Source organism: Caenorhabditis briggsae (assembly GCF_000004555.2).
Source record: "Caenorhabditis briggsae complete genome, chrV, whole genome shotgun sequence".
In the NCBI taxonomy this organism is placed as follows: domain Eukaryota; kingdom Metazoa; phylum Nematoda; class Chromadorea; order Rhabditida; family Rhabditidae; genus Caenorhabditis; species Caenorhabditis briggsae.
The window spans coordinates 14119109-14142539 of NC_013488.2; the positions used below are offsets into that span (position 1 = coordinate 14119109).

At 37.2% G+C, this 23431-nt stretch overlaps 12 protein-coding genes across 12 annotated transcripts; 4 read left to right on the plus strand and 8 right to left on the minus strand.

Moving 5' to 3' along the window:
* Positions 1–272: 272 nt before the first annotated feature.
* On the minus strand, positions 273–1554 carry CBG11559 (the record flags this gene model as incomplete). The annotated part of the gene is made up of 6 exons (XM_002637649.1): positions 273–370; positions 415–592; positions 643–771; positions 819–1086; positions 1129–1207; positions 1251–1554. The coding sequence occupies 6 exons, from the start codon at positions 1552–1554 to the stop codon at positions 273–275; spliced, it is 1056 nt and encodes a 351-aa protein (XP_002637695.1).
* Positions 1555–2386: 832 nt separating this feature from the next.
* Positions 2387–3561, plus strand: Cbr-str-28 (the record flags this gene model as incomplete). The annotated part of the gene is made up of 6 exons (XM_002637650.1): positions 2387–2581; positions 2628–2715; positions 2759–2837; positions 2887–3088; positions 3133–3333; positions 3376–3561. The coding sequence occupies 6 exons, from the start codon at positions 2387–2389 to the stop codon at positions 3559–3561; spliced, it is 951 nt and encodes a 316-aa protein (XP_002637696.1).
* Positions 3562–5311: 1750 nt separating this feature from the next.
* On the plus strand, positions 5312–6590 carry Cbr-str-23 (the record flags this gene model as incomplete). Its single annotated transcript, XM_002637651.1, has 5 exons — positions 5312–5533; positions 5579–5745; positions 5791–5925; positions 5990–6426; positions 6469–6590. The coding sequence occupies 5 exons, from the start codon at positions 5312–5314 to the stop codon at positions 6588–6590; spliced, it is 1083 nt and encodes a 360-aa protein (XP_002637697.1).
* A 1007-nt stretch (positions 6591–7597) lies between these two features.
* Positions 7598–8459, minus strand: CBG11562 (the record flags this gene model as incomplete). Its single annotated transcript, XM_002637652.1, has 4 exons — positions 7598–7914; positions 7958–8063; positions 8216–8277; positions 8324–8459. The coding sequence occupies 4 exons, from the start codon at positions 8457–8459 to the stop codon at positions 7598–7600; spliced, it is 621 nt and encodes a 206-aa protein (XP_002637698.1).
* A 140-nt stretch (positions 8460–8599) lies between these two features.
* On the minus strand, positions 8600–9908 carry CBG11563 (the record flags this gene model as incomplete). Its single annotated transcript, XM_002637653.2, has 5 exons — positions 8600–8712; positions 8760–9196; positions 9242–9376; positions 9471–9637; positions 9687–9908. 5 exons carry the CDS (start codon positions 9906–9908, stop codon positions 8600–8602), a joined length of 1074 nt encoding a protein of 357 aa, XP_002637699.2.
* Positions 9909–10262: 354 nt separating this feature from the next.
* CBG11564 lies at positions 10263–10477 on the minus strand (the record flags this gene model as incomplete). The annotated part of the gene is made up of 2 exons (XM_002637654.1): positions 10263–10375; positions 10423–10477. The coding sequence occupies 2 exons, from the start codon at positions 10475–10477 to the stop codon at positions 10263–10265; spliced, it is 168 nt and encodes a 55-aa protein (XP_002637700.1).
* Positions 10478–13404: 2927 nt separating this feature from the next.
* CBG11565 lies at positions 13405–14096 on the minus strand (the record flags this gene model as incomplete). Its single annotated transcript, XM_045238070.1, has 4 exons — positions 13405–13533; positions 13581–13729; positions 13784–14016; positions 14065–14096. 4 exons carry the CDS (start codon positions 14094–14096, stop codon positions 13405–13407), a joined length of 543 nt encoding a protein of 180 aa, XP_045094591.1.
* Positions 14097–16922: 2826 nt separating this feature from the next.
* On the minus strand, positions 16923–17543 carry CBG11567 (the record flags this gene model as incomplete). Its single annotated transcript, XM_002637656.1, has 2 exons — positions 16923–17008; positions 17393–17543. The coding sequence occupies 2 exons, from the start codon at positions 17541–17543 to the stop codon at positions 16923–16925; spliced, it is 237 nt and encodes a 78-aa protein (XP_002637702.1).
* A 2053-nt stretch (positions 17544–19596) lies between these two features.
* Positions 19597–19919, minus strand: CBG11568 (the record flags this gene model as incomplete). Its single annotated transcript, XM_002637657.1, has 2 exons — positions 19597–19803; positions 19854–19919. 2 exons carry the CDS (start codon positions 19917–19919, stop codon positions 19597–19599), a joined length of 273 nt encoding a protein of 90 aa, XP_002637703.1.
* Positions 19920–20301: 382 nt separating this feature from the next.
* On the plus strand, positions 20302–20606 carry CBG11569 (the record flags this gene model as incomplete). Its single annotated transcript, XM_002637658.1, has 2 exons — positions 20302–20364; positions 20421–20606. 2 exons carry the CDS (start codon positions 20302–20304, stop codon positions 20604–20606), a joined length of 249 nt encoding a protein of 82 aa, XP_002637704.1.
* Positions 20607–20753: 147 nt separating this feature from the next.
* CBG11570 lies at positions 20754–21815 on the minus strand (the record flags this gene model as incomplete). The annotated part of the gene is made up of 3 exons (XM_002637659.1): positions 20754–21416; positions 21462–21566; positions 21609–21815. 3 exons carry the CDS (start codon positions 21813–21815, stop codon positions 20754–20756), a joined length of 975 nt encoding a protein of 324 aa, XP_002637705.1.
* A 352-nt stretch (positions 21816–22167) lies between these two features.
* On the plus strand, positions 22168–23337 carry CBG11571 (the record flags this gene model as incomplete). The annotated part of the gene is made up of 4 exons (XM_002637660.1): positions 22168–22247; positions 22293–22362; positions 22415–23161; positions 23206–23337. 4 exons carry the CDS (start codon positions 22168–22170, stop codon positions 23335–23337), a joined length of 1029 nt encoding a protein of 342 aa, XP_002637706.1.
* Positions 23338–23431: the final 94 nt, after the last annotated feature.

Here is a 23431-nt window from a genome sequence, read left to right on the forward strand (position 1 = left end):
TGGTTTAGTTTAGGACTTCCGTTTTGAACATCCCTGGTTAAGATCTGATGTGAAACAATTTGAGAGAACATTTGCTGTGCATGAATAATCTAAACGATTATTTGAACTTGGTATTGTCTTCCAAGCTCTCGACTGGACAAGTTTCGGTCACTATTGCGCGAGCACTGCTGGAAGGATATTTGTCAGATTCTGAACTAGATCGCTACATTTTTAGACATTAATATACTTTTATTCACAACTTCAAGAATTATGGAAAAATCATAATCAAATCATTAACTTCGTGTCGTCCAACGAGACATCTGACTACCGTCCGCTACATTTGAAACACGCATTGCCCCATGAACTGTCGCTGAGAATCCCTCGAACATGTCTGAAAATTACGATTATGTCAGTTTTTGATTAATTGAAACACACTTTTGATAGCATTCCGATAGTCAGTTAGAATGTACATGACAATGATGGCATCCATTGCTGGGAAAAAGGAGAATGCGCTGAGCATCACTCCGGACGGAAATCGTATTTGGAAATCAAACATGGGTGTGTACATTAAAATGAACACCGGCATGAAAAGAGTTATGGTTGGGACGAGAATCTGGATTTTAATGAAATAAATAATCAAAAATTTTGCAAGATTCAACAAGCCTGGAGCACCAAAACTTTGAAGAATTGAGTGTGAAGTCGTATCATGGATGTGGAAAGCATTGACACAGCCTCTCTTATTTTGAGACTCATTCTCCATCCAAATGTTATGATCAATCCGTATTGAACCATCTGAAAATCATTAAAATTTGAAATCACTTTGAATTGAATCATATTACCATTATCAAAGTCATATTGAGTACGCACATCAAATTGAACCATCTCAATTCGTGATTTTTGTCGAATGCAACTACAGCACACATTGCAATCTCTTCAACTCGTTTACCGTAGTACTGTAATATTTCATCTTCCATATAATCAGTTGACACTTCATCCAAACGAGCGAAAAAGGTGACACCAAGAGCCCATTGAAGACCGAAATAACAGGCATACAGAATCCAGAGTATAAGCTTCCATCCACCAAAAAAAACAGGGACCAATTGGGGACTGTATTATATAGGTGGAATTTTGAAAAAGGGATAAACGTACTGTACAATGGCGAGGTAACGATAAAAGAATTGAGCAGTTAAAAAGGAGATGGTTGCTGCGTAAAACCCAGTGTAGACCACTAAAATTTTAAGTTTTTGATGAACGAAATTTCCGTAACTTACGTAACAAGGTAAAGGAGACATCACTAGGTGCACCGAATGGATGTGAAAAACTGAACATGACGAACCCATAATTATAGGAATGAAAAATGGGATTCACTGCTGCTTCAATCGCAGCTAAAGCGAAACCAAGAACCGAGAAAACAATCATGTATCTTTTGTAGTTGTCATAACTTGTTTTAACGAAAAATACAGTGAGAATCAGAAAAGTTGCCACTGAAATTGTTGTAGAGAAGAAGCCTGCAGATGTAATGACTTTTGAAAGAGTCAACCATTTTGAGAAAGCAATCGTCGTGTTTTCCAACATCTCGAGAACAATGAGATTGTCTAGATTTGCTATTATCAGATAACCGGATGGAAGGAACCGGATGTCATCGTTACCCTTTTTAATAAGATTCTTGGCAGTTATCGTGAACCTTAACCTTCGTTTGTTCCAAGTAGGATGTCTGCTGTAGATCAAAAGAAATGGGTGAAGAAAGCAATGTATCAAGTAACATGGTCTCGAAAACCCATTTATGTTTTTGTTCATAATGAAATAAAACATAGCAACGGATTTATCAGTGCGCTTCGTCGCACTTTCTTCAAAATCGGCTCAATGTTCAATGCTTCGAAACGTTTTTTTGAAAACTAAAGCGTCCTAAGTGTTGTTGAGTCGCTACTCAGCTGGCTACCACGAGAGACGAAGATCTTCAAATATATGGGGTTGAAATCAAAAATGATCCTCATTTCGTAGTTTTAGTATACGTTGGTGATGAATGATTTGATTAATTCAGATAGTTTTAGAATCATGAAAGCGAGTCCAAAACCATCCGTTGGAACAGTATCCAATGCATCGGCACAATTTCTATGCTCATGACTCTACAGCATTCATAATGCTCATCGCGCGTTTGAACATAGATCATTCTGATTAATTTACTGTTTTTTTCAGCGTTCCAAATTGTTCCAGACGTACCGAGAAGGATTATCTAAAAGTGGTTTTGACAGTAGTAGGTTCTCTGACTCTCTGTTTTTTTAATTATAAACTAATAAAGTTATGTATTATTTATCTCTTCAGTTTTTTTTCAACATAACAGGAAACTCCTCCCACTCTACTAAACCACATTTATTATATTCAATTTTCCAGCAGTAAGCCTAAAAAGATGGGTCTCGATTTCACAATTCTTTCGGATCATATTTCTAGATTTTGCTTCATCTCCACAGTTCTCTTGAATTATTCATTAATCCATCTCACCATTTTTCATACCAAACACATTTCCGGAACCTATCAAAAAATGATTGTAACTTTTGCTGTAATCGGGATCTTGTTCTCCACCCTTGATATTCTTGTGAGACCAGTAGGTTTTATTGAAAATTCCCAGCTGAAAAAGAAAAGTCTTTTAGCTATTTCACTCCTACAATGGATGTTTTATTTATTTCACTCTGGGCGGCACTTTCAGAGAATCGAAGCAAGCAGCAGAACTTGGACTCTGTAAGTTCTTTATTAAAACGTTAGAACAATTATTCACTTTCAGTAATATATTGTGGTTTTTACTCCATGATTCTGGCTTTCTTGGCAGTCCAATTCTTATACAGAGCTTGTGTGATTTCAAAGTTAGTGACACTTCAAAACCTTTGAAAATCTAATGAAAAATATTTTCAGCCCTGACTGGGGGAAGCAGTTCGAAGGATGGAAATACAGTCTTTGGCTGGTTTACACTCTCATAGGAGGTGTGATTTGGGCGTACGCTTCTAATATCACACACCCAGATGACGTCACTCTGGAATATATGAGAGACGAAGTCCTTCAAATATATGGGGTTGAAATCAAAAGTGTTCCTCATTTTGCAGTTCTAGCATATGTTGTTGATCAATAATTTAACTAATTCAACGAGTCAGATACTTTCAGAACTATGAAGGCGAGTCGAAAACCATCCGTTGGAACAGTGTCCAATGCATCGGCACGGTTTCTGTGCTCATGACTCTACAGTATTCCATAATTCTTATTTGTGGAGTTGTAATGTATCGGAGAACTCAAGGAAAACTCTTATCAACGTCTTCTCGTTACGAAAAGATGCAGAAACAGTTCTTCATCGCATTGATTTATCAGGTTTCATAACTCCAAAAAAAACCAAAACTTTGAAAGATTCAGATTGCGGCTCCAACAATTTTCTTCCAACTTCCCGGTTTCTTTGTACTGACCTCCCCATTTTACGACATGAAAATCAGTTTTCGATCGGGAATTGTAGTTTGCTTTTTCAGTGTTTATCCACTTGTAGACACACTGATAGTTCTCAAAGTCATCACAGAATACAAACATGCATACAAACGTGGGTGAACATTTGAGACCACCTTGTTGCTGATAATCGGTTTTCAGGATTCGTTAAAGGAATCGCCAGAAAATGCCTCGAGTTTTTGGGCGACGACACACCAAGAGATCAAACCACTGCAAGTGACCGTTTGGCTAAAGTTTGATCTGTTGAGAGTTTTTACTGTAGGTCAGATGGGTTACTGTAAATCTGCTATAGCCTCAGAAAAACATTACATTTCTGAAGGAATACTCTGTTGGCCACAACTTTTCAAAAACCAGATTTCGAAAATATCAAAATTTGAGAATCCGTAATTAGATAGCTTGAATTGCTGTATTTCTCATTTTTCAAGACTTTTGTAGGTCCCTACCAGTGTGTGACTACCGATTGTCACTTACCGGTAACGGCTTTTTCGGTAAGTTTACCGGTAATTAACCGGTAAAAATTTACCGAAATTTACCGGTAATTTACCGGTAACCTACCGGTAAATTTGAAAACTACCGAAAATTTACCGGTATTTTACCGGTAAATTACCGGTAAGTTACCGGTAAATCTCTCTGTGTGTGCGCCTCCAAATGAGGGCGCGCGCTCACGGCTCCATAACTGGCTTCAGAAGAGAGATAGAGCCTTCTGATCTTCAGAATACGTACTGTCCGAGAATCCTGAAGACGTCCCGAGCCACTAAAACTTCCATTCATCATAACTCGGTTCATTTTTACGCTAGAGAGTTTATCTAACCACCATTCGAACGCTCTCTTCAAGCTAAACACAATGAAATCTACTTCAAAAAGGCGGCACATATGGGTTACTTGGTGTCCTGTGTTGGAAGCCACCTCGGCAGATTTTTTAGAGGTTCTTACACGGCTTAATTTTGAAAAGCTAGCTTGGCAGCTAGGCGTGTTATACGTAAAATCATGAGAGGAATCTAATGGTATCGGTTGCCGAGCAAGAAAACTAACACAGAAAAAGTTATTTTTTGGAGCAGAAAAAACCATACTTGCTAAGAATTCCGGCCCAGCCCGGGTAGTAGTGCAGCTCTAAAATGTCGCGGTTCTAAAACGTCGCGGTTCCAAATTTTGAAAAAAAAAGCAGAAAATTTTCCTAGAAATTACCGGTAGTTTTCGGTAAATTTACCGGTAATTACCGGTAATTACGGTAAAATACCGGTAATTTACCGGTATTTTATCGGTAAATTACCGGTAAGTTACCGGTAAAATTACCGGTAATTTTTAAATTCACCGAAACCGTACCGATAGCACACACTGGTCCCTACTGTATCCTTCTTTCACGATTACTGTAGGTGTAGGTATCAGTGGTTGCTGTAGGTTCTTCTAGGACTACTTTTCCAGAATTACTGAAGATCCCTTCAGAAGAATTGTATTCTAGTTTAGGCCTACTGTAGCTATGGTTACTTTAATTTTCTAGAATTAGAGTAGGCCTCTTGAGCTCTATGACCACTGTAGGTTATTGTAGGTCTATGAATCGTTGACAAGTCCGATAATAACACATTTTTGTTGCGTGGGCAAATAGCTTTCTTTCTGCATACGGTAGGTGATTGTGCTTTTATTCGAACAACACGTGTTAATTTCCTCCATGAAATTGATTCAGATTTATTATCATCTAGACGAGACACGACAAGCAAGACCGGAAGTAGGTTACTAGCTGGCTAGGCAATTTAGTAATAAAAACAAACAGTCTGCCTTCATATGAATTAGTGGCTCACGAACGTAGACATCCTCCCTTTAATCTGCTTCCATTTTTTCCGCCCAACTTAAAACCATGGAACTCTTCCAAAATCAATCAAAATCTTACAAGAGTTGGGTCACCATTGCTCAGAGTGTTGCGGAAGCTGGTTTCTGCTCAACTATGGTTTTTTGTGGCATTTTGATTTTTCTAACTATTTTTGGGGTGAAGAGAAATTTCGGAAGCTACAAGTATCTGCTGATTTTGTTCCCAGCTGTTGGCATATTTTTTGCAACTGTAGAACTCATTTTGTATCCGGTAAGAAAAGCTTCATCTGAATATGAATATCTCATAGTTTTCTAGAATGTTCACTCGTTTAACGCTGGCTATTTCTTCTACAGTACCCGCCGTCCGTTTGGTGTTGGAATTGAGATTGTGACTATTCTTATGGCATTCTACACATCCATTTATGCCTCAACAATTTGCATGTTATCAGTTCAGTTCGTTTATCGATATTGGGCGATTTTCGAGTATAAAATTTCGTCTTGATAAACAAGTTTCGATATGCTTTTCAGCGAAACAAAACTTCGATTTTTCAAAGGTTGGAAGTTTTTGTTTTGTGTTGCCTATTCGGTTATCGTAGGAGCACAATGGGGATTATCTATGTATTTTTTCAATCAGATGGATGATTATACAGATCATTACATGAGGTCAGAAATTAAGACTAAAAAACAATTAATTGACTAATTAGGCTCCAAATATTCTTCTTTTCAGAGAAGAATTGTTGTACAGATATGATCTTACCATTACCGAAATCGCAAGGCTCTGTCTGGTTTCCTATAACGAGGATGGATCACTTCGATGGAGGAATAACTCGAGCACAATTGATATGACGATTTTTATGATTGTCCAGTACACAATAGTGATCTACTGTGCCATAGTAATGTATCAGAAAATGGAGGAAAAGCTGAAAATGTTATCAGTTTCCTTGAGAAATCTTCACAAACAGTTTTACAAAACTCTTCTTCTTCAAATCTTCACCCCAACACTTTGCCTGTTTGCGCCTGTTGTATTCATTATTTATCTGCCACTTTTTGACTTGAAAATCAGTATTCCCACGGGAATGTTTCTATGCGCGTTCACTTTGTATCCAGCTTTGGATGCCATGATCGTCATGTATATTGTCACAGATTACAGAAACGCGGCGAAAAGTTGTTTGAAAATAGTTCGACTTCGATTATAAAATTTTTCAGAGATGCTGAAGAAAATTTTCGATTGGATGTACAGTATTCTTAGTTTGAATGAGCTCCCAGAAAATGGTACAACGACTGCTCAAACCAGAGAAACGGCTCTGGGAAGTAGAGTCTGGTCATAAACCATCGGCGCTTTTTCAAAAACGATTTTTTGAAGCTCAATAAACATTATGACAGCTAAAATTCTTCAGTTTCTATTGTTCTTCTTTTTGTTTCACAGCTTTGCTGAGTTACACCGGATCTCATTACAATCAGAAATCAGATACCGTAAAACCTGTAATATAGCGCCATGGCGTTCTATTTTTCGGAGCGGTGCTTTTGGATAATGCGAGGTGACAAAACTTAGCTTTTTACTTGATTAACAGTGTACCAAAATGAAAAAAATGGTGCGAAATTTCTAGATTCCACAGTTACTCTGTTAATCAAGCATGAAAACTATGTTTTGCTACCTGCAATCACCTCTTGAGGGTGTCGTTATATTAGAGGGGGTCTTCTATTACAGATGGCGTTATATTACAGTTTTTACGGTATGCTAGATTCGGGAGTACAAAATACCTGAAAAATTCGAAGTTGGTACTCCTAAGCTGTATATTTTGTATCCCTTAATCACATGTACACCCGAAATGTACACCCGAATCTCTTGACCCTCCGAATTCTGTGCTCTAGTTGTCTCAAAATGCCGGTCTGGTTCCCTGAACTCTCTCTATGATCTTAAGATGATTGAGATCATAAAGCTCACCAAATTTAGTTTTAATGGCTTCTCCAACGGTGTTTGTAACAAAAAAGCTCAATTAAGCCACAATTTGTGCGATTTTCATGTAGTTTAAGTTAGATTCCCTTTGATAGGGTTCCATGGTTGTTGTAATGGCTTGTATACTACGGTAGAATGTTCTTCGAGTGTTGTTTTGCGTTTCGTACAGTAGACAGGAAATTGGAACACATTAGTAAGTTTTTAGAATCGATTATTCTAGATGAACCGGATTCTGATTGACAGGAACTATAGAAGCTTCCTGTTTTTCACAGATAAAACAAAACATTTGGGTTGTATTGAGGCAAATTTGAGCAAAAGATTATAGAAAACGTTCATCATGAAATTAATATGCACCTGAATATATGAAGGTACCACGATTCAAGCTGTAGAATCAGCCGTTCGTTTACAGATAAAGGAAGAAACGGTGGAAGAACACTTATTTGACTGCCACACTCCGCTGATGTTCATCTTTAAAAAAACCGATCTGTTCCGAAACAAAATCTTCCCACTCACAGAAACACAAGACGCTTCTGAAACGGATGTTCCATCTGGGAGGTTCGTGAAATCTACTTCAGTGGAATCCGACCATTTCCAAGCGCCATTACTTGTTTTCGATAGACCAATCCATGATTCCTGGCTACTCGACCAGAAAGTTTGAAGATCATCGGAAAATAGAGGAGCAAAAAGGACCAGATCTTAAAAAGCTTTTGTCAGTTAGTTAGAGTGTTTCAGACTAACTTTTGATTGCAGTTGCCTCTTCAGGTGTTTCAAACGAAGCCAGATGAGCCCCAAGTGAAACACACTCTTCCTCAGCCGTTGATTGCGTCAGGACATCGAGCATTTTCTGAAAAAATAAAGTTATTGACCTAGAATTTCAACAAACCTTATAGCAATTTCCGTTATATGGGATCCATGAGTGTTGGCAGCCTACATTGCAGGGACCTAGAAATAAAAATATGGGAATTTGTGAAATTTTTTTTTGGAATCCTTGCCAACGGTTGTAGTAGTAGCTACTGCAGTAGAAACTGTTGGTCCAGAAGGAGTGGTGGCTTGTTTTTCTGTGATTTTATCATTGTTCGAAAATCTATTTCTACTTTCACTTACTAATAGCGCTCAAGTCAAGTTGCGCTGATGATAATGTAGGAATTAGAAGAAGAAGAACAAATTTCATTGTGTTACTATGATCGTCGGAAATCGATTGTTCTGCGTCTATGAGGATTAAAGGATTTGGGTAAACCATGTGAACAGGAGCTTTAGAAAAATTATGAACTGCTTTTTTTCAAATTGTATTTTACCATTCTGCTGAAAAACTTTGAATTTTTTTATCAGTTTATATGATTCGATTTGGGTGATACACGATAAAAAATAATAACACATGATTCAAAGAGCATTCAAAGCTGCTGGAATATTTGCATTGATTTCTTTGGTATTTTCTTCCTCGTCCAATCCGTTGATCCAGTTGTACGCCTTATCTACAAGCTTCTTGAGAATTCCTGAAAGTATTACCTAATATTTTCACCCTTAGTTTTTAAGTTCTTACTCTTTCCAGCCTTCTTGTAATCTGCCACGACATACATCACAATCATGGCGTCCATCGCAGGATAGATTGTAAAAACGGCAAGGAAGATTCCAGTCGGAAGGTCAACTTTAAGATCAAAAAATGGGAGATAGATTATGAAAAATACTGGTGAAAACAGAGAAATGGTTGGAGTGACGATTTGAAGTATCAGTGTCTTGAACAGTTGCTTATGAAGATTCCTCATCGATAAAGACAATGATCGGAGTTTCTCTTCCATTCCATGATACATCCAAATGGCACAATAAATAATCACTGTGTACTGAAGCAACATGATAGCTGTCATATCGAAAGTACCCGAAATGTTGAACCATCTGAGTGATCCATCTTCGTTATACGTAACCAAAGCCAATGAAGAGATTTCGGAAACAGTCAAATTGTATCTTTCAAGAAGATCTTTTCTGAAATTTTGATTTCGAATTATGAATATTATCTTCAGCTTTTACTCCATATATTTTTCGGAGTATTCATCCATCTCATCGAAACAGTAAATTCCCATTGTCCATAAAACACCAAACACCGACGAATAAAGCACACAAATTGAGAATCTCCATCCTTTGAAATATCGAAGTTTGGTAGTGCTAAATTTTTTGATTCCTATGGGGTTATTCAAAAAGAAGCAAACCAGATGTTGCTGAACTTTGCATTAATGGCCTACTTTCAGTGTTTACTTACTCAAAAATCGCCCAGTATCGATAGATAAATTGAACGGATAGCATGGAAATTGTATACGCATATACTCCTGAGTAGAAAGAAAGAAGCGCAGTAACCATGTCTCTGCCAAGGTTAAATGGCCTTAGGGGAGTGAAAAAAAGATACCCAGAATTATGGGAATAGACGTCCTAAACTCATTTTTCCGATTTTACTATTAGTTACCCAACATCAACTCACCGGATACAGAATCAATTCAACGGTAGCAAAGAGGATCCCGACTGAAGGAAAAAGAACCAGGAGATATTTATAACTTCCAAAACTTCTTTGAAGCCAGAAAATAGTGAGATAAATCAACAGAGAGCAGAAGACGGAGGTGGAGAAAAACCCGAATTGAGCGATTCTCTGAACATATCTGGCATAGCGGATAAAAGAGTTCGGATTCTCATTTACAGTGTTCATTGAGAATTCGTAGAAACTAGTGAGAGTCGTGTGGGATCTGATAAAAAATTCCGGTGTCTAGGTAAACGGAAATTGAGTTGGGCTTTAGTCAGTTATGGTTTGGGGTGGATCTTTGTTGCAACTGTCTAGCCAACCACGTCACAGGTTTATGAGAATTCCTAATTGCTGTCCAGATTGAAAATAGCAACTCATAAAAAAATTATACGAGAAAATGCAAAACTAGAAGTCATATTTTTTACTATTCACACATCTGGTTGTTATCGTGCCACTTTTTTGAATCTCATCGTTCGGCCACCTCAGATTGTCGTCGAGGGATTTCCTCACGTTATTAAAGATGACAGAAAACTTGATGATTCAAAGAGCCTTCAAAGCTGCTGGAATATTTGCATTGATTTCTTTGGTATTTCCTTCCTCGTCCAATCCGTTGATCCAGTTGTACGCCTTATCTACAAGCTTCTTGAGAATTCCTGAAACTATTTCGTAAAATGCTCAGCCTAATTTTTTCAGTTTTTACTGTTTGCAGCCTTCTTGTAATCAGCCACGACATACATCACAATCATGGCGTCCATCGCAGGATAGATTGTGAAAGCGCAAAGAGAAAGTCCAGTCGGAAGGTCAACTTTAAAGTCAAAGAATGTGAGATAGATTATGAAAACTGCTGGGAAAAACAGGGAAATGGTAGGAGTAATAATTTGAAGGATTAGTGTTTTGAAGAGTTGTTTATGAAGATTCCTCATAGATGAAGACAACGACTGAAGCTTTCTACCCATTCCATGATACATCCAAATGGCGCAATATAGGATAACTGTATACTGTAATAACAGGATAGTAGTCATATTGAAAGTACACGAAATGTTGAACCATCGGAGAGATCCATCTTCGTTATACGTAACCAAAGCCACGGAAAAGGTCAAATTGTATCTTTCAAGGAGATCTTTTCTGAAATTTTGATTTCGAATTATGAATATTATCTTCAGCTATTATTCCATATATTTTTCGGAGTATTCATCCATCGGGTGGTTCCCAATTAATCGGACTGATAAAAACGGGTCTATCTTTAGACATGAGTACCTTGGAAGCAAGAAAATTCGTAGAAATATAGTTTCACGTTTGATTCAAATCTACTAATATCAAAGCGATTGCTAAAGTCTATGTACCGTAAAGATTGTCCACAATCACCCAAAGGCATAATCTTAAGCTATAATTTTGATACCACTTAGCTTTATCGGTGCGCTTTTTTCTGATTTTAGAAAAAACTGTCTTTTTTATGTGAACTTACATAATGTTCTTTACGAAATGAAGCTATAAAAGAACTCACCGCACACCACCTTCAAGATTCAAAGAGCATTCAACGCTACTGGAATATTTGCATTGATTTCTTTTACATTATCTTCATCGTCCAATGCGTCGAGCCAGTTATATGCTTTATCTACAACCTTCTTGAGAATTCCTGAAACTAGTTCGTGAAATTTTCAGCCTTTTCTTCAGTTTTTACTCTTTGCAGCCTTCTTGTAATCAGCCACAACACACATCACAATGATGGCGTCCATTGCAGGATAGATTGTGAAAGCGCAAAGGAAGATTCCAGTCGGAAGGTCAATTTTAAGATCAAAAAATGGGAGATAGATTATGAAAAAAGCTGGGATAAACAGGGAAATGGTTGGAGTGACGATTTGAAGGACCAGTGTTTTAAATAGTTGCTTATGAAGTTTCTTCATTGATAAAGACAATGACCGAAGTTTTTCCTCCATTCCAAAATACATCCAAATGGCACAATACAGGATAACGGTATACTGAAACAACATGGTAGCAGTCATATTGAAAGTACACGAAATGTTGAACCATCGGAGAGATCCATCTGCGTTAAACGCAACCAAAGCCAATGAAGATATTTCGGAAAAGGATAAATTGTACCTTTCAAGAAGATCTTTTCTGTAATTTTGATTTTGAACATTGTTGAAATATTATCTTCAAATATTACTCCATGTATTTTTCGGAGTATTCATCCATCACGTCGAAACGGTAGATTCCTATTGCCCATAAAACACCACATATCGATGAATAAAGCACGCAAATTAAGAATCTCCATCCTTTGAAATATCGAAGTTTGATAATACTAAAGTTTGTGATTATTATGCGGTTGTTCAGAGAGGGGTGAACCAGCAATTTGCTGCGGCCACGGAAACCAAGAATTTTTGATATTCCTAGGCCACTTGCTTGTTGTAGGCAATTTTATGAACCTTCAATTTTTAGATCGTAATCGCTTCAACATTTAAGGCATATGGGATTTCCTGCAATAGTCTGGCTGGCCGTGGAGTCCAGGTGTACAAGCAAATGGTCTAGAAAACTACAGCATTTTTGGCTGCCGCGGCCGCAGCAAATCACTGAATCCGTTTCACTCTGATGAACCTCATTTATCTTCTTGCAGTGTTCACTTACTCAAAAATCGCCCAGTATCGATAGATAAATTGAACGGATAGCATGGAAATTGTACACGCATATACTCCTGTGTAGAAAGAAAGAAGCACAGTAACCATGTCTCTCCCAAGGTTAAATGGCCTTAGGGGAGTGAAAAAAAGATAGCCAGCATTATGGGAATAGAGGTTCAAAACAAATGTTTTGTTTTTTAGTGACCCATTACACACTTACCGGATACAGAATCAATTCAACAGTGGCAAAGAGGATACCGAGAGAGGGAAAAATAACCAGGAGGTATTTGTAACTTCCAAAGTTTCTCTGAAGCCAGAAAATGGTGAGATAAATTAAGAGAGAGCAGCAGACGGAGGTGGAGAAGAACCCGAATTGAGCGATTCTTTGCGCAAATCTGGCATATCGGATAAAGGAGTTCGGATTTTCAACAACCGCGTTCATTGATATTTTTAGTAACTAGTGAGAGTCATGTGGGATCTGATAAGAAGAATTCCGGTGTCTAGAGGAACGGAAATCGAGTTGGGCTTTAGTCATATAGGGTTTCGGTGTGGGTATTTGTTGCAACTGTCTAACCAACCACATCACAGGTTTTTAGGAGGTCCGAAGAGAAAAATAACAACTCATAACACAATTGTACGAGAAATTGCCACATTTGAAGTCATCTTGTTTTCAACTTTCACAATAGGAGACACTTTTGATTTTTTGCAAAACGAAATTTGATCGTTGAATAGCAACATGATGAACCTAAATTCATAAAAATGTAAAATGCGTCCAGAAATAAATATTATCACCCGTTAAAAACATGAATAGTCTGCCAAGCCAGCGTTTGGCAAATGAATGTCCAAAATCGATTATCTATTATAGTGCTGAAAAAAGGTAGCTAATAAAAATTCAAAAACTTCGGCTCTAGTCGGTTATTTAGGTTCTTAGAAGTTTTTATGGTTCGTAGTATATCTTTAACGAAAAAAATCTTGGTTTTATTGGTTAAAAAATTTCGAGGACCAGTAAAATTATAAGGACCAAAAAATTCTGAGGAACAAAATAATCCACTGAGACGAAATTTTACCTACTGCCACTTCAATGCAAAAAATACATTCAACGAAAACAAAGCGTCTTGAAACACAGTTTGCAGAAACAATATCATATTCTTCTTGGCTTTTTTCCAGTGCTCCGATTCACGACTAGTCCTCTTTTTCTGCGAAAAAACACCTGATAATTATGTTTCCTAGACTGTGATTTTACCATATAATAAAACCGAATAAATGTAACGACATTAATTAGAAATGGGAAAATCAGAAGAGCCAAACCCCAGTAAAACATTCCATCTGGTGAAACGATGCTACCAATATGAGCAAGATACTTTGGAGAGAAAGTCATAAAATTGGATTCTCCTAGAAGAAGTATCTTACGAATTATTTTCAAAAACAGAACGAAATAAAACAAACTGTATCTATCAAAATGTTCCATGGTCAAGTTTCGAATTCGATCCAAATAATAAAGAATGTGAAAGGTTAGAGTAGCTTTGATTCCAAAAAATAAGTTGCATTTGATAGGAAAAAATATGGCGAAAAGCCGATTTACAGCGGTGTAAATGCTCTGAAACTCGTTGAAAACCATCAGATTGATTCCTGTTGTAATCAAAATACTCTCCATCAAAGGAGGATAGATTGAGTATCCCCTGGAAGTTTTTTTGAATTTTTTCACATTTTTTCTTGAAAGCACTCACAAAATAGTTTCTGGAAAAAATACACCAAGCATAACAACCAATAGAACATACAGATTATTTGAAGCACGAGAAAGACATATCAAATTGAATGCATTATTCTTCTTTTCGGAGAAAAATGCATATAAAATGGCAAAGTTGAGAACAGCTTCAATCAATGATGTCTGAAAACGACAGAAATTTAAAGATACTCTGCCGCGACAGTGTTTGGCCAAGATGTGTAATCATATTCTTCTGATCGGGGATCCATTGGCACTGTAACGCAGCAACACCTGCAATAAAAGGACACATTAGGTTTGAGCTAATTTATCTCGGTTCCTGTGAAAGATGTCAAAAATATTTCAACTGATAAAATGTTTTTGATATTATGATAAACAATTTATCAGTTGACCATCTTTTTGTGTTTCTAACAGGAACTGATATAAATTGGGTCAAAATTAGAAGTCAGGGAACATTCTTTTACAGGTTTTACGGTTTTCGTATCTGCTTTGACCCATTTCTTTTACAGGTTTTACGGTTTTCGTATCTGACTTTGACCAACTTTTAAGCAAACCATACATAATCAAAGTACAATTCCGTGTATGGTACAGATGTTCAAAGTGTCAAGTAGAGATTTTCGGCTTCTGGGCTTTTTCTACTACCGTTACACAATTTCAAATTGTCAATGTTTGGTTTTTTATGTTTTTATGATTTTTCAGATGCTTTTCTAGAATATATACTTATTTATTACTCAAGAGATGTTTCTTTCAGCTCAAAAACCGATTTTATAAGTTGAGATGCAAGCAAAAACAAGTAGGAGGGTTAATTTTATTTATCGTGTGAGAGTCGGTTGCTGGATTTTGATACTTTTTTCAATAGGTATCAATACTACAGTTCAGTCGAATATAAAACATGATTTCCGCTTGTTGAATACTCATTCTCGGCTTGCGGGATCTTTTTTTATTGGGTTTCAAGTTATTTCATCCCTGTGTTAGGAAATGAAACTAAACCAATGTTCTGTTATATCATTAATTTACTCAAATAAAATCACTTTTAAATTCAGTTCTATCGTTTCCATGGGCTTTCCGCATCACAAAATTATGTTTTATAGAATTCGAATGAACTGTAGTATTGATATATATTGAAAAAAGTATCAAAATCCAGCAACCGACTCTGACACGATAAATAAAATTAACCCTCCTACTTGTTTTTGCTTGACTCTCAATTTATAAAATCGGTTTTTGAGCTGAAAGAAACATCTCTTGAGTAATAAATAAGTATATATTCTAGAAAAGCATCTGAAAAATCATAAAAACATAAAAAACCAAACATTGACAATTTGAAATTGTGTAACGGTAGTAGAAAAAGCCCAGAAGCCGTAAATCTCTACTTGACACTTTGAACATCCGTACCATACACGGAATTGTACTTTGATTATGTATGGTTTGCTTAAAAGTTGGTCAAAGTCTATTTAATCATGTTCAAAATGCTATATTTCACATTCATCACCGTTTCTATTTTTCCCAGAATTTTGAAAGAATGACCCAAAAATCCGTAATTTTTCAAAAACTGAATTTTTCCACTGAAATTTGTTCTTTTATTTTTCAAGTTGAGAGTGTTTTTGTAGCATTGTTCTCGGGTGATTTGCTACATTTTACAAAACAGTTTGATGCTTCAGCTCTGTTTTGAAGAAAGTTACAGTTGAAAAACACGAATTGTATATCTTATTGCACGGTAATTATGGTGCTCACAAGGAAATGAGAAATAAGAAAATTCTCAGAAATTGTTATTTTTGTCAAAAATGGATGTGTTTGATTTTCGTCACTTGATATTTTTTAGCTTGATTCCACTCTAAAGGGAATAGTCACATTGATAATCAGGAATATACTTGATTTTTTGATATCCTTTGTTATCATCAGGCACTCGGCTAATTAAAGGAAGGATTTTTTATTTTTTGAATAAAGAAAATGTGTCAAGGAAAGCTAGAAATCAAAAAAAGTTTCTGGAAATAATTCTTTTTTTTGTTTCCCCATAACTAAATCAGGGTAGAGCGAATAGACATTCAGTTTCTTTTTTTTGTCGACAAGCACATTCAGTCTAGCTCTCGGAGAGAAAATAACAAATAGTTGTCTATCATGATATCAGCAGTGTTTTATCAGTTATAACATTTTTCATATCTTGCATAAGAACCGATACGAATCAGCTCAAAGTTTACAGGGGCCTCTCCATTACAGTTTCCCGGTATTATAGTATCAATGGATCCTGGTTTTGAAGTTTCTGATTACACAACTTGGTCAAACTGCGCCGCAGCAACCATCCTGGTCCTTCTATTACAGGTTTTGTGGTAACAGAGTAACATATGTATTTCCTGAAAACCCGACGTCAAATATTTTTATCCGAATCCGGAATGCGGAATTCAGACAACAAATTTTTTCTCCGAATCCAAAGGTAGCCTCTGTCCATTCTTTATCCGACTGAAAAAGTTTTTTCGTCCATTTTCATGATTTGTACCATTCTCTAGAAACGACCACAAAAATAACTGATTTGCTCTCATTTCTCACAGTGCCAAAGACAATCCAATGTTTGTACAGGTACAATCAAACACTCTCGTTTTCCATTCTCTCATGGTTCTCATTTTGTCATTGATGATCTACCGAGGTTAGTCACCAAATTCGAAAGGTCACAGAAAATGGCACTGCTCCACTCCACATCACTTTGTGTTTATTTATTGTGTACCATCAAAAGAAGAAGAAATTGTGAAATTTTAGAAGGAGGTTTATTTCAATTATTTGTTTTACTGTGTATTGAGCTGACTGTCTAGCAGCGCTCATTGGTCAAAATACGAAAAAAAAAAATAGTTGTTTCAAGGATCCCACAGAAGGTTAGCGGCGTTTTCCGAAATCGTAGATTGGGTAGAAGGCAGTTACGTAGTTTGGTTTTGGGTTGATGTAGTGTTGTTGACGTTGTTCTGAAAAATAGTGGTTTTTGAAACTGTTTTTAATTCCGTTTTTTCAAATACTTTCCAGATCAAATTTTTTATTATTTGCACATTCAACAATGTAGTTTTTTGGCACACTTGTAAACGGGGACGTGCCTTCACAGGCCCTGGCCAGGTTCTGTGCTGTTTTGGTAACCTTGTTCATAGGCGAGGTGCAATATTGCAATAATTAACATTTTGTAGTACTTGTCAAGTTCTATCTGCCTGATTTAGCTGGTCCAAAAATATTGATTCCAAAAGAAACTATGGTAGTGCCTGCGAAGGCCCGCTTGTTACACGTTCTCCAAGTATGCCTATACTGAATGGAAAATTACCAAAACTTTCTTTATATTGTTTTCTCCTCCTTTTTCTCACCTTCCTGTTGAGCCATATAATAATCCTCTGGAAAATCATAGAGACTGAGAGATCGCATATCGACAAGTCTCTTTCTGATCGGAATGTTATATCCGAGTCCACCAGTAGCCACCAATCCCAGAATGACCAGAAGAGCCAAGATAAATTTCATCTGAAATCAAAGGAACATCAGTTGCAAACCTATTTTTAATGAGTCATTTTTCTCTTTACATTGCCGTTACTATATTGTGTATGTACAAATAGGTTGCGGTCAGAGAAAGCCGCAGAAAATTGGCAAAGTTTATCGTCTACGGTGAGAAAGAAAAAAACGGTTTAAAAAAAGTTTGTCAATAAGAACTTAGAGGTTTAGAGCAAGCACTTGGGAAGAAACAAGGAAAACTTAAAGAGATGAGGAGAATCTGAGATCTGGTGTTTTGATGAGCAGTATTTAAGCAAGAAGATGTCAATGTCACAATCCAGATTATCTGGTATTATGCATTTCCTGTTGTAATACAAGTTTATCATTAATATTTTGGAAAGGGTAAAGCCTCATGAGAAGATTAGAAGATGTCAGGATGAGATGCTCTTAAAAGGCACTGGTGAAGCTGCTTAAGGAAATGTCAGAATTCGGGAATCTGATGGTGTATGAGTCATAATATGATTATCAATGATAAGCCCCATCCAGAAAGCTGATTTTCCATGATATATGAAATTTTTGTCAACAGATAGCAATTTCAAAAATTATCAAACATTGTAAAACCTGTGACAGAAGGCCCTTAACTTTGAGGTCCTATATCTCGGTTTCTGTAAAAGATATCGAGAAGTCGTCAACAGACAAAATATTCCGGATATTACGATAAACATTGTTAGTTGGCAAACTTTTATATCTTTGACAGGAACCTAGATTTATTGGCTCAAAGTTAACAGCTAGGGATCCCTTCTGATACTGGTTTTACGGTTTTATGGAATGCTTTCTTTTGTGTATACCAACTGACAAGTTAATATCTCCCTTCATAACATCCTCCTAACTTCTTCAGATCAACTCCCTTCTTGTTTTGATCTGTCCTTATCCCTGTCTTCCTCCCCCACAGGAAATCCTCGTCTTCTTCTCTTTTTTCGGTGCTTCCCGTTACTGGCACAAACACAACAAAAGTAGGTACTCAACTTTTTGTGGACACTGCCTACATTTTGGAAATCACTGGGAGTTTAGGGTTAGCGACAACTCGAAGAGAAACCACCCAATGAGCATACTGTAAACACACAGATAGAATACAAACCATCAGCTTTGAGCCCATATAGCTCATCTCCTGTAAAAGATATCAAAAAGTTGTCAACAGACTAATTGTTTGTGATATTATGATAAGAAATTTATTAGTTGACTACTTTTTTCTATCTTTTACAGAAACCGAGATCAATTGGCTCAAAGTTGAAAGCTAAGGAGTGGTTAAGGTACATACTTTTTTCAACTCGGTTTTGTTTGTGTGATTTGATTTTGATTTTGATGTTAAAAGAGAACGAGAACAAATTAAATTGAAGGGGGGAGTCTGTGGTTTATAGCAGATTACGGTAAGATGACAGTGTGGAGGATTGGAATGATAAGATCATCGTTTGGTGTCGAATTGTGGGTGTTCTGATTTCTGAGCTTTTGAATTTTTTGTCGATTCAGTTTCCGAACTTCAAAGTACATAGAGTATAAAAAAATAACAGAGAAAAATAATTCATTGTACTGGAACTTTTTTCCGCGAGGAACAGTCTTAAGCTTCAAACAACTACCGTACCACTCTAATAGAAGCCCACCCTATATGTGTACTTTGAGCTTGATTATCTTGATTCCTGTGAAAGATATCAAATGTGTCAACTGATAAAATGTTTTTAGTAAAATTTTCAAAGCTTTATCAGTTGACAAAGATTTGATATCTTTCCTAGGAATTGAGATAATTGAGCTCAAACTTGACGGTTTGAATGGGCTTTTATTAAAGAATTTACGGTATTTTCTGAAAATCCGACGATACCGATTCCCATGAAAATAAGTCCACAAATCAAATTCAAGATCAGAATTCAATACTTCAAGAAGCATATTTTTCTTCAATTCCTCTCATAACACAATCTATGATACCTGAGATTTCTTTATTTATACTTTAGACAAGATTCAATTCAATTGAGAGAAATAACACCATATCATAATTACAAGGCAGTTTTAGCTTTTCTGTTTCCGTTTCGAGCATTCATTTTCTTCCATAAGTGTAGTAGTAGGTGTATGGATAGTAGTAGGAGTATCCATTGTTGTTCGGGTAGTAGTAGTAGGTGGTTCCAGTGTTCCCATTGTTTCCGTTATCGTAGTAGTAAGTCGTTTGACCGTTGTTGTTGTTGTTTGGGTATAAGTAGTAGGTGGTGTAACCGTTGTTGTTGTTTTGTGGATAATAGTAGTAGAGCTGAAAGATTTATTAAATTGAAATTATTACAGTAACCCTTGATAACTTACATAGTAGGCCTGAGCCTGAGCAATAAGAGCCAAGACGAGAACGACAAGAAGGAGTTGCTTGTTCATTTTGTGATCGCCGGTCGTGATATGGTCTTCTCTTCCCACTTCTTCTTTATATACCTCCAATCCTTCTAGGCGGCTCCTCCTAGGGCGTGGAGTGATAGTGGAGATGCCATTCGTGAGCAAAAGACAAACAGTGTTGTCCACTTTGAACTGTTGGCCAAAGAAAGTTAAGGATTAAAAGGAATTTGTAGTCGCTTTGCTTTTTTTTTCTTGCCTCTTTGGAGTAGGTAAACTGCACAAAGGCTCCTCCCCCCATCTCCTACATCGAACGAAGAATCTGGAGATCACAACGGAAAAGTGGGCGGAGTTTGATGTTTACATTAGACAGTATAAAACAGTAAGATCTGGTAAGAGAAAAATCATCGAATTCGCTCAACTTAGAAACATGAGATTCCTTACCCTCATCGCTACTCTTTTGGCTCTTCTCGCCACTGCCAACGCTTATTATGTAAGTTTCTTTTCTAGTTGAAGATTTCAATTTAAAGTTAAAACCAGAATTTTCAGACCTATTACTATTACCCGAACAACAACGGTTACTACAACAACAACGGATACACGACCTACTACTACTACCCGAACAATAACAACAACGGTCAAACTTATTATTATTACCCAAACAACAATAATGGATGCTCCGGATGCAACAGCAACGGATACACTACTTATTATTATACCTGGGGAAAGAAATAATTTTATGTCTTTTATGCTGGTTTTGTCTGAAATTGAACGAATAAACCTTTTCATAAAAATCACTCGGTTTTATTAAAACTTTGGCAACTAAAGATGTACATGGAAAAGAAAAAATCTACAAATTAGATCTAGGTTTATTACAAATTTTCAGTTCTGAACTCTTTCCACGAGTTGAATAATATTGAGCGCTTGCAGAAGAAGTGGTCTGTCAATCATCTGTCCTCTGAACTGGAATGCTCCTTTTCCTAACGATTCGTGCTCACTGTAGGCATGCACTAACTCTTGTGCCCATTCGATTCTCTCTTTCGGTGGCAGAAATTGTTCCTGGACGACAGAAACTTGGCTCGGATGGATTACTTGTTTCCCTGTGAATCCCCACTGTCTTCCTTCTGCAGATTGACGTTTTAGGCCATCCAAATCTTTGATGTCTATGTAGACACTGTCGATCGCTTGCAGTTGGAACGCTTTGCAGCAAGTTACGAACTTTTGGCGAGCAAATAGTGTTTCTGTTCCGTGTGAGCTTCTGGTGGATCCAATATCCGCACAGAAGTCGTCGGATCCGAAAACTACAGCATCCAACTTAAAGAATCCTGCTTGTTTGTGGAGGTTCAACGTTGATGAAAGAATTCGTGGCATATCCAACAGAGCACGAGCTGATTCGATCCAGATCACAAGTCGAGTGTTGGTATTTGTGATTCTTTCATCTCCGTAATGCTCTCTGAAGATATTGTAGATGGTGACCAGATCTTCTGGACTATCAACTTTTGGAACCATGAAAGCATGTGGCAATTTCTCAGCTTTACTTATTGCCTGAAAAATAAAACTCATAAATCTTTTATGAAACTTTTAACATACCTTGATATCATCCTCCAAAAGTCCGCTGCTAACAGAATTGACACGCAGACCGAGTTCCTGACAAGCCAAGGAATGGTAGGGAATTTTATCCAATGCAACTGCTGCCTGAATTCATTCAAATACGATTTGGATGCCTGAAATTCATACCTGCGCTCTAGCCTCAGCTTTTGCTGTCAGAGCTACACCATCTTCCAGTTCAATAACTACTGAATCAGCCTGCATCGTTGGAATTTTGTCCAACATTTTTTGATTACTAGCTGGAACGTAGAGGAGAGCTCTTCTTGGAACATATTTTGCTGCATCGCGGACACCGGCAAATTGGGAAATATGTCGAATGAATGTTTTCGGGAGCATTTTCTGCAAAGAAATCATTTGTAACTAGGTTTTCAATACATTGACACAACCAACAAAAAATAATTGTCCAGTGTGTGGAAATACGGGAGTAAATCGACACAGCTGCAAGTGCGCCCCTTGGACGGTGGTGGCCGCCTGGCCTAACTTTCACAAATTTTTCTTGAATTTTCTCGAATTTCCTGTTGTTTTCCCGGAATTCTATCTAATTTAAAAGATTTCTTTGAAGTTTTCAGAAGATTGAACATAGATTTTACGATTTTTGATAACTTACTCGTCAGTTTGACTGCAAAACGACATTATTTTTGTGCTAATCAAGAGGAAATTTCCTAAGAAACGTTTTCAGAAAACTAAAATGGCCAAGTGGGGAGAAGGAGATCCGCGCTGGATTGTTGAGGAGCGTGCCGACGCAACCAATGTGAACAACTGGCATTGGTAAGTGGTTTCTCAGTTGTCTTCAGTGTCAAGAATTCGTTTTAGGTCTGAGAAAAATGCGACTCCATGGTCCTTGAACAGGTTGCGCGAACTCCTCACCGGATTCTCCGCTGAGGTAAGAATAACTTTTCTTTTTTTAAGCAAATGCGTATTTTTAATGTTTGCAGGATGGCCCGATTGTGGTGACCATCGATGAGATCAAGAAGATCGATGGAGAAGCAACCGCTAACAACCGGAAAGCCAAACTCATTTTTCTTTTCGAATGGGTCATTGAAGGAACTTTCATTGCTCGCATTTCTGGTAGCGAAGAGGAATACAAGGGAAAGTTCGATATTCCAAACTTGAGTGACGAGAACGATGCATCGGAAGTAGATTTGAACACTTCGTTGGATGGAAATGGTCCAATGGCACATAATGTTCGTCAAGTTCTCAACAAATCGTTTGTCAAGAAAATTCAAGATGTATTGGGAATTTACATTCGAGAGTTGAAGGAAGAGTTCAGCAAGGGCCTTATTCTCCCAACGGACCAGGTCAAACCACAAGTCGTCACCAAAGGAAAGACTACTGTTGTCGACAAGCGTCAATTCCAAAACACTGTTATTGCTGAAAAAGATGTTTCCACTTCCGGAAATGAAGTTTTTTCAACAAAAGAGGTCTCCGTCAGTGATACGTTCAAAGCCACACCGGAACGCGTTTTCGAAGCAATTACCGAGACTCAACTTGTTCGTGGATGGACTAACGGTTCTATCCAAGAATGGGATTTCAAGGAAGGAGGAAAATTTGCACTGTTCGGGGGAAATGTAACCGGAACTTTTGAGAAAATTGAGCCAAGTAAGGAAATCGTCAAGAAGTGGCGATTGAAGAAATATCCTAACAACCATCATGCTACAATTCATTTCACTCTCAAAGACAATGTAAGTTTTTAGCGAAATTTTCCTGAAGAAACTTTTCTTTTCAGGGGTCTGGAACGGATATCAAGATTACCGCAAAGGAAGTACCAACCCATTTGGCCGATGAGACCCAAACAGGGTTGGATCGCTACTATCTGACTAGCATCGCTCGTACCTTTGGATTTAGTCAGCGGATCTAAAAACTATACTATTCGTTCGTTTGATCTATTGCTCTCAGCATCGTTTTGGTCTTTTTGATGTTCTCGATCTTTTTTCTCTCTTTTGAGTTAATTC